General features: G+C 53.8%; 1 protein-coding gene across 1 annotated transcript in view; it reads left to right on the forward strand.

Annotated features, from left to right (window-relative positions):
• SNTB1 (syntrophin beta 1) overlaps window positions 3,737-16,371 on the forward strand; it is a 243,162-nt gene continuing 230,527 nt past the window's right edge. Inside the window, exon 1 of the mRNA XM_018058133.1 lies at window positions 3,737-4,454. Coding sequence (XP_017913622.1) covers window positions 3,938-4,454 — 517 coding nt within the window. The 5' untranslated portion in view covers window positions 3,737-3,937. The remainder of the gene's footprint in view (window positions 4,455-16,371) is intronic.

The following is a 16,371-nucleotide window of genomic DNA, read 5'->3' on the forward strand; positions in this document are numbered from 1 at the left end:
CAAGGTGGACGGGCAGTCACACCAGCCCAGCTGTGGCTTGTCACAGACCGATCACCGGGCCTTAACACCGTCACTGCTCTGCTCAGCTTCAAACACCGCACTCGTAAAGTCTGGACGCCGGGAGTCTTTTCAACCTGTTCAGGGGCCATTCTTCACAAGGAGAGATCGAGGAGAGCGTAATCTGTCCTGATTAAATGCACTACAGGGCAACTGCGTGGCAGTCCTGCCTAGTACCAAGAGATTAATTCAAGCTTACTTTGAGAGCCAGCAGCTTTCCTAATCGGGCCAGGTGTGCAGAGGTGTCTGAGGGATCAGACAGGGCTTCTAAGCCAGCAAGACCGCAGCCATCATCAGCTCTAACCTATCAACACGTCTGAAGAAAAGAATGCGCTAACTCTAGGGGAGCGGGTGTCCTCTGAGCCTGGGGAGCGGGAGAGTCCAGAGACAAAGCTGGCTGCACCTCGCTAGCTGTTGAGATGCCACGTCCGGTCTGGCCCATTCTACCCTCTGGGCTATAGCCCGCCAGGCTCCTCTATCCGCGAGGTGAGGATACTGGAGTGGGTTGCCACTTCCTTCTCCAGGGGGATCTTTCCCACCCAGGAATCGAACCTGTGTCTCCTGCATCGGCAGGCAGACCCTTTACCACTGAGCCATCTGGGCAGTCCGCACCTTTCCAGGAGAAGGGGCCTGACCCTCAGGGCCTCCCTCCCAGTGGACATGCTGTCCTCAGTGCAAGCTGAGCACTGGGGCCGACAGGGTCTGAGCATTTTTCAGGAGAGCGGAGGACGATGGTGAGGAGTCCAAGCTCTTCACACCTGGGTTCGTACCCTGACTCTGCCATCTATCAGCTACAGGACCAGGGCTAGTTTCAAAACTCTGCACCTCCACTCTCCCACCTGTGACATAGGAGTGATGATGATAGGAAGCGGTGTCATCCCAAGAATTCCCAGGAGGATTAAGCTGACATGTGTAAAGCGTTTAGAATAGGGCTGTTATTCCAATTCCACCGGCAAAGCCGTCTCTGGCTGACAACGCACGCCTTAGGCCTAATGATAATGAATATTTGCTCTGCTTCTGATGCCACTTTCAACAAGCAACCTACTCCTTCCCACGTAGGTTTGCTTACCCGGAAAAAATGTGCTTATTTCGGGGATTCTGAGAAATTGCCATCCCAGAGCTCGCAATTTCTGATGACAAATCAATACATTACTTCTAGTTATGCCTGGGTCTCTGACATCGCTCGACCACAGAGGCAAGATCCAGGTGCAACGTGAATGGAGATGTCAGTCCCAGGGCAGAGCTGGTTTGATTGCTAAATCATCACACTGGCCTTCTGGCGCCGACCTCCATCTCAGCGCACTTGGCAGACGCTCCGGACCTGCGTCCTCAGCCTCTAAACAGAGGGCGGGACCATCGGGCTTCCCACCCAGCAGGGCGCTGCCCGTGCTGTCGGGCCTGAGGGCTGCTAATGAGAGGATAAACAGCCTCTAGAGCACTGGTGGGTTGGCAGTACTGGAAATGAGGGCGCTGCAGACAGAAGTATAAATCTGAGCCTTCCCCTCGACCTGCAGTGACTGCAAAAAAAAACAAAAGAGAAATCCAGTGAAGTATAAATCTGAGCCTTCCCCTCGACCCACCTGCAGTGACTGCAAGAAAAAGAAGAAGAAATCCAGTGTTTCCATTCTATTCTGGGTCCCATCCTGGAATACCAACCACCCAATCTTTGGGGATTGGTCTGGGTTTTTAAACATTCTTACTTAAAACTGTGAGTCATGCTGGAAGGGTTAGAAGTTTCAGTGATGATATGCACCAGTGGAAATGTGTTCCTAAGACTTCTTTCCTCCTGACGCTTTGCTGGGTCGGGTGTACTTTTAGGAATTCTGGGACTGGTGAGCTTTTTGTTTGGCTTTGGAGAGAGGGCACAGGGAAGTGGGAAAGGGAGGTATTAATAACTGGGAAAGGTAAAGCACTTCCAGAGCTCCCTGAGGCCTGCTGTGGGTGGAGGAGAACTGGAGGAGTTTCAAGGACTAGGCTGGTTCTGGAAGATTCATCTAAGGGTTACCTTGGCATTTCCAGTGCTTACCTTACCACTGGGAAGGTGACCAGGGATTATAATGTCTCATCCCAGGAAAAACGCAGCTTAAGCTGCAAATAAGTCACCCATAAAGAAAGTTTGGAGACACAGTCCATTACAACTGCGTTCTTTAAGATGGACTTTCTCTGTTGGATCTTCGGAATAAAGAGAGTCACAGGAAGCAGCTGGGGTGGCCTGGCGGGTAGGGAGATAGGTCAGAAGCAGAGAGCATATATTCCGCTAGGGCTGGAAGAGCATCTGTCCCTGGGGCCTGGGGCAGGTGGAGACAGGTCTCCCAAGACCCGGCACAAAGATGTCCTGCCTTTAAAGACGGTGTCCCGCAATCGGGTTATGCTGACGTTTCACTTGGGATTCATAGGCCAGCCTTTCCCTCGTGACTCTCGGGGAACCTGGGGGCTCTGAGTCCACCTGGGCGTCCCGGCAGAGAGGAGAGACAAGTAAGACCTGGGCAAGACGAGGAAGCGAGGAGGCTTGAATCTAGATTCGGCTGGAGTTCGGACGGAGGGGCCATCCGGCAGAGGGTGTGAGGGGGGCGGGGGCTTGGGAACGTCCGGGGGGAAGTCGCCAGACACCCAGACCGCGTGAGGCAGCGAGCGCCCCGGGGTAGGGCCGGGGCTGCGTGCGGTCCTCGGGGCGGCGTGGGGTCCACGGGGCAGGGCGGAGAGAGGAGAGGGCCGGGGCTGCGTGGGGTCCCGGGGACGGCGTGGGGTCCCTGGAGCGAGGTGGGGTCCCCGGGGCAGGGTGGGGGTCCTCGGGGCGGGGTCCCGGAGAGAGGGCGTGGGGTCCCTGGAGCGGGTGGGGTCCCCAGGGCGGGGTTGGGCGAGGAAAGGGCCGGGGCTGCGTGGGGTCCCTGGAGCGGGGTGGGGTCCCCGGGGCGGGGCGGGGAGAGGAGAGGGCCGGGGCTGCGTGGGGTCCCGGGGACGGCGTGGGGTCCCTGGAGCAGGGTGGGGTCCCCGGGGCAGGGTGGGGGGGTCCTCGGGGCGGGGCGGGGTCCCTGGAGCGGGGTGGGGTCCTCGGGACAGGGTGGGGGTCCCGGGGCGGGGCGGGGCGGGGTCCCAGAGAGGGCGTGGGGTCCCTGGAGCGGGGTGGGGTCCCCGGGGCGGGGCGGGGAGAGGAGAGGGCCGGGGCTGCGTGGGGTCCCTGGAGCGGGGGCGGGGTGGGGTCCCTGGAGCGGGGTGGGGTCCCCGGGGCGGGGCGGGGAGAGGAGAGGGCCGGGGCTGCGTGGGGTCCCGGGGACGGCGTGGGGTCCCTGGAGCAGGGTGGGGTCCCCGGGGCAGGGTGGGGGGGTCCTCGGGGCGGGGCGGGGTCCCTGGAGCGGGGTGGGGTCCTCGGGACAGGGTGGGGAGTCCCCGGGGCGGGGCGGGGTCCCAGAGAGGGCGTGGGGTCCCTGGAGCGGGGTGGGGTCCCCGGGGCGGGGCGGGGAGAGGAGAGGGCCGGGGCTGCGTGGGGTCCCGGGGACAGCGTGGGGGCCCCCGGGGCGGCTCGCGCGCGCGGGGGGCGGCGGCGGGACAGGTGAGCGGCCGCGGCCCCGCCCGGCCCCGCCCGGCGCGCAGCCGTCCCGCCCCCTCGGTCGCGGTTTCGCAGCTGGCTCTTTCCTCCCTCCCGTTCCTCTCTCCTTTTAGGTCGCTCCACCCCGCCCAGATCAGGCCGGGGGCCGGCCCGAGCGCGGCCGTCAGCTCGCGCGGGGCGGCTCGGCGAGTCCGGAGCGGAGCCGCGTCCTCCCCGCAGGCGCGCTCGTCGCTCCCCGCGCGGCCCTCGCGGCTTTCCCCCCGCGCGCTCGTCGCTCCCCGCGCGGCCCCCCGCACTTTGCCCCGCGGGCGCGCGTTGGAGAATGCCGGAAAGATGGCGGTAGCGGCGGGGCCGGCCGGCGGGGGCGGCCGCGCGCCGCGCAGCGGGCTGCTGGAAGTTCTGGTGCGGGACCGCTGGCACAAAGTTCTGGTGAACTTGGGCGAGGACGCCCTGCTGCTGAGCTGCGAGGACGGCGCGGCCAACGGCCTCGGGGCGGCCGCCGGAGCCTCGTCCCGCCGGGGCGCGGGGCCCGCGGAGGCGGCCGCCGGGGTGCGCACCGCCTTCACCGACCCGCCCGAGCGGGTGCCCGAGGCCGTGTGCAGCCAGAAGCGCGGCGTGAAGGTGCTGAAGCAGGAGCTGGGCGGGCTGGGCATCAGCATCAAGGGCGGCAAGGAGAACAAGATGCCCATTCTCATCAGCAAGATCTTCAAGGGGCTGGCGGCCGACCAGACCCAGGCGCTCTACGTGGGCGACGCCATCCTCTCGGTGAACGGCGCCGACCTGCGCGACGCCACCCACGATGAGGCGGTGCAGGCGCTGAAGCGCGCGGGCCGCGAGGTGCTGCTGGAAGGTGAGGGCCCGTCGCGGGGCGCGCGGCTCGGGGTGCGCGCGCCCCTCCACCTGCCTCCCCCCACCCCCGCCCGGTGCGCGCCCCCCCCCCCCCCCCCGCCTGCAGCCGCTCTCCCGAGGCCGCAGCGCGCGGAGTTGCGACAACTTCTACCCTCCTGGGGGCAACTCGCCTCCACCCCAGGGTCGTGCCAGGTGTCGACCTGGCAGGGCTGGAGGGAAGGGCCGGGCGAGCGAGCTTTCTTGAGCCCCTACCCATTGCCCGGCAGAGGACGGGGGGCGGCCTGCACTTTGCCTCGTTTTTATCCGCGCGAAATCCCGGTGTCGTGTAGGGGCTGCAGGTGAAGCTGGCGGTGAGGGGTTGACGGCCACGTTACGGAGCCGGCTCACCGAGTGATCGCGACTCTGCTCGGGCACGATTTTCTCTCAGAAGCCTGGGCAGCCCGGCGTAAAAAAGGCGGTGGGGGTTTGAGTCTCACAGGGGCCCGAGAGAGGCGGCCACGTGTGAATGCCGGCACTCCCACCACCCTTCCCGGCTTCCCTCCTTCCAGATTGGGAACGGGGCTCCTGGCGAGTGGCGCCAAGGGCCGGGAGGCGTGCCGCAGCTTCAGGCAGAAGTTTGCTTCTGCTGCCAGGTGCCTGGCCGGTCGGTCTGGATTCCAGGTCGCTCTGGGTGGAGGGCTGCTGGAGTGTTTTTCCCTGCCTGAGTTTTCCCCATGTTTCCCCTGCACCCCCTCGCAGTGCTGTGGAATCAACTTTACGTTTGTAAACAGTTTCCCCTGTTCCGTGAAGTGTCTTAGCACCTCCTCTCTTGAGACCTGAAGGCCCCGTTCCCGCTGTTACAGAGTGTGAGTAGGATGGTCTGCGGCGTGTGTCCTGGTGTGGCTTTGTGTCCGTCTGTGCACAGAGGGGCGGTGGGGGCGCTGAGGGGGTGGGCGTCTTTCCTGCCACAACTGTGCTCCCGTCTCTCCCTCTGTGTCCCTGTCTGCCGCTCAGCTGCGGAGTACACACCTCGTGTGACATGTAAGTGTCTGTTTAGCCAGCTGCCCCCACACTGTAGACTGAGCTGTCTGGGGGCTTTTATTTGATTATGGGTCCTCTCCCTTGAGCTCCATGTCATGCCGGCTGAGTAAATGAATAAATGAAACCATGGCCATTGAAACGGAATGTTTCAGCTGAGACCTTGTAAACTGGTGGTTGATTTAAGTCCTAATTTAAGACCTTGAGTCGATTTCCTGCTCATCAGTTGCAGTGCGGCCTGTGAAACCGAGAAAGTTTGAAGTTTGGAAACCAACTGCTCTTCCCTGTAACAGCTGATGCGGCTCTGGTCCACGGTGGCCCACTTCCTGGCCTAGAATACAGAAGGTTACCCCAACCCTTGTTTGTCTAGAGTGTTTGTGATGTCTTCATATTCAATTGCTGCCCGGGATCCAGAAAGTAGAAGGCTATTTGCCTTGGCTTGATGATTAACATAAGTAAACAGAAAAAAGTTTCTTGATTCAAGTGTGTGTTGGCTTGTGTGACAAGGGGCAGGTGGAATCTGGAGCAAGTGTAGTTTGGACTATAAACGGCTGGACACCTGCTCGGCTTGCAGTATTACTGCAGAATATCAGGGGGCACAAAGGCAGGTCGTTCCTATTTCAGGCACTGCCCTTGATTATGTCTTTTGTTTTATTCCCCCTCTGTTTCAATTTAGTGAATAGTGACTTAGCAAAGAAATAAATTAAAAAATCTACCTCTCCTCTGAAGAGGAAGAAAATATGATTCCGGGAGTTAAAAATAAATTTAGTCAAGAAAATAATTCAAGCAGTTGTCTGAATTTTTTTGGTGCTGCAACTGAAAAGTGAGTTTTGTAAAAACCTCTAAATATAACAGTCTTACAACAGATCGTTGTGCGTTCCAGGCAGGAGCTTTAGGGGAAGACTTGTGGGCTTCCTGGACAAGACCCACCTGGGCTTTGTTTGGGCAGCAGTCTTATTCTAAGCCTGAGTGTTCAGAAATCAACTGCTATTAAGATAAACCAGAAACCCCCTCCCCACCAAAACAGTATCTGTTCTTCTGAGAGTATTGATCCTAAATGAGGTGGGCTTGGCCATATATCATCAGCTCAAACAGCACACCACTTCTCTGGTAGCTTGCCTAGTACTAGCACAGGGCTCCCAGCTGAAGGGGCTTACCAGAACCACCAGAAGTGCTTTTAAAGCTCACCTGTCCACTGCTCCTGCACGGAAATGCCATCTTGATTCCAGAATTTCTACACAGGAAAGACTGTGCCGATGGAATCTAGTTGGATGAGAGGGCTAAGGGGCTGCATTAAATATATATTTATATGGCAAAGACTTTTTTTTAAACTTAGATTACTTTTTCTGGTTTTTCGAGGGAGCAGATGGAGACTAGTTGAGTTCTTCAACCAATGCTGATGCCTTGCTCATTTCATGACATGTGCCCCCTGGTGGAGACTCACTGCCTGGACTAATGGTGTGCGTGTGCCTCTATCAGTCACGTCGACTCTTGGCAGCCCTGTGGACTGTAGCCCCCGGCTCCTCTGTCCATCTGCTGATGGTACGGAGGACTGTACCATTAGTAATGTAATCAAGTGCTACATTTCTTCTGAAATGAAGCCCAGAAAATTTCAGTGCCTGTATTCTAGTCTTAGACTCTGTCGTAGAAGGATCTTAACCTCCCTGAGCCTCAGTGTCTTCTGAAAAATGAGAATAAGTAAATGTTTATTTACTGGGCTGCCAAAGGAAGAGCACTCTGAGCGTTTTCTTAAAGGAAGCAGGGGTTGTATATCAAGTGCCTGATGTGCTTAATTATTTTTATGATTCAAATGAAGACGAACTTGTTCCTTCTAAGGAGCAGGCTTTCCCTATTCCCCTACCGGAGTTTATAGTTTTAAATTTTTATTTTATTTTTCATTTTTCTTGTACTATAGAACTGTGACCTTAGGAGACCATTGCTGTGGGCGCAAGGGATCACAGCAACAGCTCGCAGCTCTTGACTTAATATATTCGGGGCTGCATTTGTTACATTTGTTGCTGTTACACTTTGAGTAATTCTTAGAGGCTAGTGCTACTGTTGCTAATTTTACTGAATGGAAACTGAAGTTGATAGACAGCAGGTTATTTGCTTCAGCTAACAGAAGATATCCAGGTCTGTCAGGCTTAGAAGCTCAAGGTGAGACTGACACTGACTTCTGCCTCAGCTGTCTGCTTGAGTCAGTGCAAGCGCCATCAGTTATTGGACTCGAGATGCTCTTCGCGCTCCTCGTGTGCTGACATCAGGCGGCAGCCACGACCTGGAAACGGTCACTGTGCGGCCACCCAGAGGGGGAGGCAGGAATGGACAGTGAGCCCCAACCTAATCCCCAAGTGTCTGGCTGTCCAGAGGGACCTGCCGCGATATGGCCCACACCTGCAATGTGATGGAGCCTCCGTTGTTGGACACACGGCGAGCAAAGAGACTAAACTGCAATTCAGACTTTAAATAGTGGATAAACTATGCCCGTTACGTCAGTGTCAAACCAAACGTGCATCAAAGTTAAGATCAGAAATCTTCACACTACAGACTCATTTCCCATTTTAGGGAGTGGAGAACACAGACTCTGCGTCCAGCCGTGCAGACGTTGTGCCCCATGACCCCAGGGGCGCACCCTCTGGAGTAGGGCAGGGCCCACCATTGCCTTTGGAAGCTTTGGGTGGAGGAGGGGGAGTGGGGGAGGGTTTTCGCCCTTATATTAATAGTAAAATCATAATTCGAACTATATCAACCTTTTTGTAGCTGAAGCAACAATAAAGTCAGTTTCTTCAGAATTTGTTGAGATCAGGGAGTGTAGAATGTTCTGAGAGTGGAGGTGAGGGGTGAGCAGAATCATCCTTGCATACGAAAGTCTCCTGTGGAGCCGGACTCAGAAAATGGGGACTCAGGTGTGACGGTTGTTGACATTCGCCCTGTCGCTCAAAGCTGGTTCCTCAGCGCCTCCCCGGGGCGCTTGGTGTGGGGAGTCGCTGAAGTGTCTCTTCCACCACTTTCTGCGGTGCTGGAGGCGGGGGGTAGGGAGGGGGGGTGCAGGCGAAGGGTAGCAAGTTTGCTGGCAGATGGCCTCAGAGCTGGACCCAAATTTGAACTTCAAAGGGCTTTATGGGCTGCAGTGCTTGCCTGTGGGAAGGGAAGCTGAGCCCCTCTTGGGCTAGGGGAAGGCCAGGGCCTCAGCCCAAAAGAGAGCTTGGCCGTCCGCTGTAGCTGAGTGTGAGTGGGAAGAATGTACCCTTTAGACCTTGCTGAGGGGCAGGAGTGAGAGAAGACGAGAGGATCGAGCCGGGTCGAGGCTGGTAGGGCTTCTTAGAGTCGGATTTCATTCTGAGGGTGAGGTGTTCGAGGCAGGAAAATGTCATGCTTGGTTTCATATTTCCAGAAGCTCACTCCCTCAAGCATGCTTCTGGCATGGAGTTGGCAAGACTAGTGAGGTGGGTGGCCCCCTGCGCCCGCCCAGCCACCTGGGGTGTGGGCACCTGATCCCGAACTATACCTGGGGGCGCCTCCCTGAGCAGGACTTAGGTGTGTGGAGGGGCTTCACTGCATTATGATTCTGTCTCCAGGTCACCCCTTTGCGGATGAGTGGACAGCTGTTATAATTCCCCTTCTGTACAGGAGGAAGTGGAAATGCCAGGGTTGTGTGACTGGTCCCAGGTACCTTGTCAGTGATGGAGATGGAAATCAGGTTATCTAACACTCCGTCCGCTTTTCTGCTGCACGCTGACACCGGCCCAAGACATCATGCAGGGGCTAGGAGAAGCCTCAAAGGAATAAGACGTGGCTTCTCCTTGCAGTAAGCAGGGAGGCAGGACATTTAAGACTGATTGTGCAGTACTTGGAGGGCTTCCAAGGTGGAGCTAGTGGTAAAGATTGCCCCTGTCAGTGCAAGAGACACAAGAGACCCAAGTTTGATCTCTGAATCGGGAGGATTCCCTGGAGGAGGGCGTGGCAACCCACTCCAGTATTCTTGCCTTGAGAAGCGCATGGACAGGGAAGCCTGGTGGGCTCCCATCCATAGGGTTGCAGAGTCAGACACAACTGAAGCAGCTTAACATACATGCATGTGTAGTAGTGGAGATTAGTAAGACAAAGGGTGGTTTTTACTCCAGCATATAAAGCAATAGTACCTGGCATACACTGGGCTTCCCAGGTGGCACAGTAGTAAAGAATTCGCCTGCCAATGCAGAAGGTGGAAGAGACTCAGGTTCAGTCTCTGGGCCAGGAAGATGCCCTGGAGGAGGAGCCAGCAACCCACTCCAGTATTCTTGCCTGGAGAATCCCATGGACAGAGGAGCCTGGCGGGCAAAGAATTGGACATGACTGAGTGACTGAGTGACTTCCCTGGTGGCTCAGACGGTAAAGCGTCTGTCTACACTGCAGGAGACCTAGGTTCGATCCCTGGGTCGGGAAGTTCCCTGGAGCAGGAAACAGCGACCCGCTCCAGTGCTCTTGCCTGGAGAATCCCATGGACGGAGGAGCCTGGCGGGCAAAGAATTGGACATGACTGAGTGACTGAGTGACTTCCCTGGTGGCTCAGACGGTAAAGCGTCTGTCTACACTGCAGGAGACCTAGGTTCGATCCCTGGGTCAGGAAGTTCCCTGGAGCAGGAAACAGCGACCCGCTCCAGTGCTCTTGCCTGGAGAATCCCATGGACAGAGGAGCCTGGCGGGCAAAGAATTGGACATGACTGAGTGACTGAGTGACTTCCCTGGTGGCTCAGACGGTAAAGCGTCTGTCTACACTGCAGGAGACCTAGGTTCGATCCCTGGGTCGGGAAGTTCCCTGGAGCAGGAAACAGCGACCCGCTCCAGTGCTCTTGCCTGGAGAATCCCATGGACGGAGGAGCCTGGCAGGCAAAGAATTGGACATGACTGAGTGACTGAGTGACTTCCCTGGTGGCTCAGACGGTAAAGCGTCTGTCTACACTGCAGGAGACCTAGGTTCGATCCCTGGGTCGGGAAGTTCCCTGGAGCAGGAAACAGCGACCCGCTCCAGTGCTCTTGCCTGGAGAATCCTATGGACGGAGGAGAGTGGCTGAGCATTCATGCATGTACCTGACACACGTTCAGCTGTTAAAATGTGTTAGGGAGGGAAGAATGGCAGGACAGGCAGAAGGAAGGAGGGAGAGAGAGAAAGGATTTGGGGACGTCACAATGCCCCTTTTTCACGACTCCCATCCTCCAGCTCTCATGCTGTTAGACTATGGCAGTAAGCATTTGGCGTCTGATAAGGAAACCGTCCCTTTCCCTGTAGAGAAGAGGCGTGAAGAAAGGGCTTTATAAACCCAGGAAGTGCTTACTTAACATAGACCAGTCTTGGAAGACAGTTAACAAAGGGTAGCCAGACGCGATTTCACAAGTGATGGGAAAGGGCAGCCATCCTTTTCACGCTGCATATAGGGCCGTTTTGCCGTTGCCCCACTGTGGCTCAGGGGCCTCCGTGTCCGAACAAGTAAGAACACTTTCTACTGCGGGAGATGAAAACTGTCTGCTTCGGTATTTTAACTGTTTCTTTTTTCAGCTTCTGTATCAGTCTGAGAATTCAGACCATATTCCGTAAGTGAAGCTGATCTTTTAGTTCCTTCTTTCTGCGGAGCGAGGGGTTGCTCCTCTCGTTCAGTGGTGCATTTTAACACATAGCTTGGCGTATGTGTTAAAAATAGCTCATTGCACAGGGTCTACATTTGTGAAACACATCTAACCAAGGCTGCCGGTGGTCTGTGTGGAGGGGAAGTTCCTCTCTGGCAGCCTGTGGCCTACTGAGAATTCTACTTCAGATGATGCATTTCAAAGCAGTTAATGGTAAAGAAAAGCCAGAATTTTCCCCCACGTTTATAACGCGTTTTATATACTAAACCTCATTACACACTTCACTGGCTTTGATCTATAATAGCACTTGCCTTTAGCTCTGGCCTGCAGAGTGAGACCTCTGAGAAAATGTGCACCGTGAAATAAGTGTCCTAACAGACCCACGCAAATGAGCCCCGTCCCCAACATGAAGTAGACAAGATAGAAAAGTTCATGATTAATAGTGGTTATCATGGACATTAAAAGGATGACCCATACTTCAGCTCAGCACTTTTCGAAACTGCCTCTCCTCACTGGGGACTGAAGGGTCAGCATGTGCAGCCATGCGAGCAGCTGTGACTGAAGCCCAGCAGCCGCTGAGGACGGCTGCAGCTGGCATGTCCAGTTTGCGTTGCTGTTCAGACTGCCCTTGTTTCTTCCTGTTGCAATTTTTTTTTCTCAAAGAGGTAAAAAGCAGTGGTTTAGAGAGTCGGCTTAAATTTGCATGCAGCCGCTTTCTAGCTTGTGGTCTTGTGCAAGGTATTTAACGACAAGCCTCAGTTTCTTAACCAGTAGGTTCATCGTGAGGAGGAGAGTGGTTGCGTGTGTGAAGTGGTTAGCTCAGTGCCGAGAACGTAGTCTGCACTAAGTGAGACTGGCCATGCAGCATGTCAGACCTCATGCTTAGCCAAGTCTCATTTCTGGATGGAGGGCTCAATCACAGGTTCTGTAATGCAGGCACAGGGCACAGTTTGGGGTTCACCGTGCCAGGAGACTGGCTGATGTAAGAGGTGGCCTAGCGGAGCTCATTTGCCACGTGGGGTGAGTTACGATCCCACAAGAGTGTGTTTCATTGATGATTTTCAGTCGCATCAGATACTTTCCTTCAACCGAATGGCAGCGTAGGCTGCTGTGGTTTTTAGTGGGAAAATGTGAACTGTGTCTTAAAATGCTGATATGCAGGAACATGCAGAAAAGTGTTTTGTGAAGGGATAGTGGGCAAATAAGGATTTAACCAACAAAGCAAAATTCAAAACTCTTTGAAAATTTTTCTAGTAATTATAGGAATGCCAAGATCTTATTAGCCCAAAGAAACCCAAGTGTTTTTTATTTAAAAATGTAAAGTATATAACTGTTACTAAATAAAAATATACTTTAGTTTTTTGTTTTTGTTTTTTTTACTTCTGTTATTTAGTACTGTATTTTGTGGAATCCAAGAGACCATCCAGTGGAAGATAAATTTATGTATCCTTAGGAAAGAAAAAACTAAGATGGGGAGTCTTACAGGACACCTGTTTAAAATTGGGACACCAGAGTGTTATGCCTTCAGTTCAGGGTTAGATGGAAATTAAGCCATCACAGATAGGGACAACAGAGGGGCTCATCTAACTTGGTGCTGGAGGAAAGAGGGAAAACACATCCCCTGTGATGCTGATTGCAAGGTCACTAAGTCACGTCCAGTTCTTTGTGACTCCATGGACTGTAGACCACCAGGCTCCTCTGTCCATGGAATTTCCCAGGCAAGAACTGCAGTGAGCTGCCAAGCCCTCCTCCGGGGGGTCTTCCCAAGCCCGGAACTGAGCCTGCCTCTCTGGCATTGGCAGGTGGATTGTCTGCTGCTGAACCACGAGGGAAGCCCTGAGTTGCAAGCTGGTTCTAATAAATATTTAGATCTAAATTTAGAATGTCAGTGTGAATGTTCACAAGTACTTAGGCAGTGTCCTCAGATTGGGACGGCCCTCGATGAATGAGAGGAAAAATTATAAATAGGCTATGTGAGAACTTGGTTTCCATCCGGGCCTTCAGAAACTTTAAGGCCAGTCCCCAATTCAGAGATGATAAAATATGAAGAATCTACCTGCAATGCAGGAGATCTGGGTTCAATCCCTAGGTCGGGAAGATCTCTTGGAGAAGGAGATGAATGACTCCAGTGTTCTTGCCTGGAGTATCCCGTGGGCAGAGGAGCCTGGCGGGCCTATAGTCCATGGGGTCACAAACAGTCAGACATGACTGGACGACTCACCCTTTCATTTTTTTCAAAGATGTACTATGTTGTTAGGACTTAGCTACTTAATAAATCGAATTGTTAGGTATTTCTTTGTGCCTGGGAATGTCATGAAGGAAAAATAACTAAGACATTTAGGGGGCCATTTACTGAGTAGGTTGGGACCTGCGGTCTGAAGGCTCCCTTGCTCCGGCTCTGGAACGCGCTCTCGTGTTGTGTCTGGAGTTCCTCTCCTCTGTTGTCCCTGCCCTCAGGGTGCAAATCCTGGCGGCTGGATACAGGACCCTCTGTACTGACCCAGTAAGAAGCTAACCTTTGCTGTTACCTTTCCCTCTGATGGCCGTTCTCTGCTGTGCTTGTTCATTTTCAGGGTCAGTTACTAGGCTTGTACCGGCAGCGCTTGTATTGAATCTTCAGGAATTTTATCTGTTCTGTTGCTAAGTCCAGCACGTTTTCTTGGTCTCATTGTTCATTCTTATATATATAGCATCCTCTTGTTTTGTGGCTGCAGTGACTTGGCTGCTCTCTATGAATCTGTGAATAGTGGCTTTTTGAAGATACATTTTTGCACCGTTGTTGACTCTGATCTATGTACCTTTCTGTCCACTTCATTTTCCACCGTGTCTTCCGTATCTGATAGTGTCACGTATTTCAAGATTTGTTTCATTTCTGTGTTCCCTAGAAGCAGAACCTCAGATGAGCATCTCAGTATAAGAGTCTTATTTGGGATGGAACCCCAGGAGACACTGGTGGTAGGGCAGGAGTGTAAGACGGTGATGGACATGAACCCAGAAAGACCCCGCTGTGAGCACTTAGCCACTCTGGAATGTACCAGGTCCCATGAGAGGTGAGGAAGGGAGTAAAACTTATTTCACCAACTCATCTTTTCATTAAGGTTGACTGCTAGGGGTATTACCTCTCGGATACTCTTGCTGCTGCCTCTGTGAGGGTCACCAGCGCATGCATGCTAAGCTGCTTCAGTTCTGTCCGACTCCTTGAGACCCATGGACTGCAGCCCGCCAGGCTCCTCTGTCCACAGGGTTCTCCAGGCAAGAATGCTGGAGAGGATAGCCATTCCCTATTCCAGGGGGAGGGTCACCAGTACCCACTGCCCAAAAGATGCCCTCCAGGCAGAGAAATGCAAATATTCACTCAGGTGCCATTCACTGCTTTGGAGAAGGCATGGTGTATCAACTTGGGCTTCATTGGAGTCTCATTTCCTGACTTGAAGTGTTCAGAAGAAAGCATGATGGAAGATTTCCATCCCAGATCTCTCGGAAGGGCTGTTCAGACACAGTCAAGTTGAGCACGTCACCCCCGGGAACCCCTGTGAGGCAGCCTGGGCCACCTTCACCTGGCCCTTCATTTCTGCGTGCGTGAGGTTAGCGGAGAGACGTGCGGTTCTATGTAGCTGACTGCACAGCCCCTTTGGGCACAAGTCAGAGCAAGTGAACCAAAGGGGAGTGTTGCGTTTCTCACCCTCATGCCACGGACGTCGTGGACGGGGTCAGTCCTTTGTAATGTAGGATGGTTGGCAGTATCTCTGGCCTCTACACACTGGCTACAAGTGGCATCCTCCGTCCCTGCTTGTAATGACAAACTGCCTCCACACATCGCCCGATGTCCCCTGGAGGGCACAATCGCCACTGGTGCACAGCCTAACGCTGGCTCTCAAACTTTCCCATGTGCAGCAGACGTCTGCTTGCAGACTGAGTCAGTCGTTCCGGCTCTTTGTGCAGGGACTGTGGCTCCCACAGGCTCCTCTGTTCGTGGGATTTTTTTCCCGGGCAAGGATTCTGGAGCAGGGTGCCATGTCCCCCTCCAGGGGGGTCTTCCCAACCCAGGGATTGAACTCATGTCCCCTGCATCTCCTGCATTGGCAGGGTTTTTTTGTTTTTGTTTTTTTCATGTGGAGCCACATGGGAAGCCCAATGTTAGAGACACTTGCTACTACTGCTAAGTTGCTTCAGTTGTGTCTGACTCTGTGCGACCCCATAGATGGCAGCCCGCCAGCTCCTCCGTCCCTGGGATTCTCCAGGCAAGAACACTGGAGTGGGTTGCCATCACCTTCTCCTAAGTGTAGAGACACTTCAGTTCAGTTCAGTTCAGTTCAGTTCAGTTCAGTTCAGTTGCTCAGTCGTGTCCGACTCTTTGCGACCCCATGAATCACAGCACACCAGGCCTCCCTGTCCATCACCAACTCCCAGAGTTCACCCAGATTCATGTGCATCAAGTCGGTGATGCCATCCAGCCATCTCATCCTCTGTCATCCCCTTCGCCTCCTGCCCGCAATCCCTCCCAGCATCAGAGTCTTTTCCAATGAGTCAGCTCTTCGCATGAGGGGGCCAAAGTACTGGAGTTTCAGTTTCAGCATCAATCCTTCCAATGAACACCAGGACTGGTCTCCTTTAGGATGGACTGGTTGGATCTCCTTGCAGTCCAAGGAACTCTCAAGAGTCTTCTCCAACACCACAGTTCAAAAGCATCAATTCTTCGGTGCTCAGCTTTCTTCACAGTCCAACTCTCACATCCATACATGACCACAGGAAAAACCATAGCCTTGACTAGATGGACCTTTGTTGGCAAAGTAATGTCTCTGCTTTTCAATATGCTGTCTAGGTTGGTAATAACTTTCCTTCCAAGGAGTAAATGTCTTTTAATTTCATGGCTGCAGTCAACATCTGCAGTGATTTTGGAGCCCCCCGAAATAAAGTCTGACACTGTTTCCACTGTTTCCCCATCTATTTGCCATGAAGTGATGGGACCAGATGCCATGATCTTCATTTCTGAATGTTGAGCTTTAAGCCAACTTTTTCACTCTCCTCTTTCACTTTCATCAAGAGGCTTTTGAGTTCCTCTTCGCTTTCTGCCATAAGGGTGGTGTCATCTGCATATCTGAGGTTATTGATATTTCTCCCGGCAATCTTGATTCCAGCTTGTGCTTCTTCCAGCCCAGCATTTTTCATGATGTACTCTGCATATAAGTTAAATAAGCAGGGTGACAATATACAGCCTTGATGTATTCCTTTTCCTATTTGGAACCAATCTGTTGTTCCATGTCCAGTTCTAACTGTCGCTTCCTGACCTGCATATA

This window comes from Capra hircus, chromosome 14 (assembly GCF_001704415.2).
Source record: "Capra hircus breed San Clemente chromosome 14, ASM170441v1, whole genome shotgun sequence".
In the NCBI taxonomy this organism is placed as follows: domain Eukaryota; kingdom Metazoa; phylum Chordata; class Mammalia; order Artiodactyla; family Bovidae; genus Capra; species Capra hircus.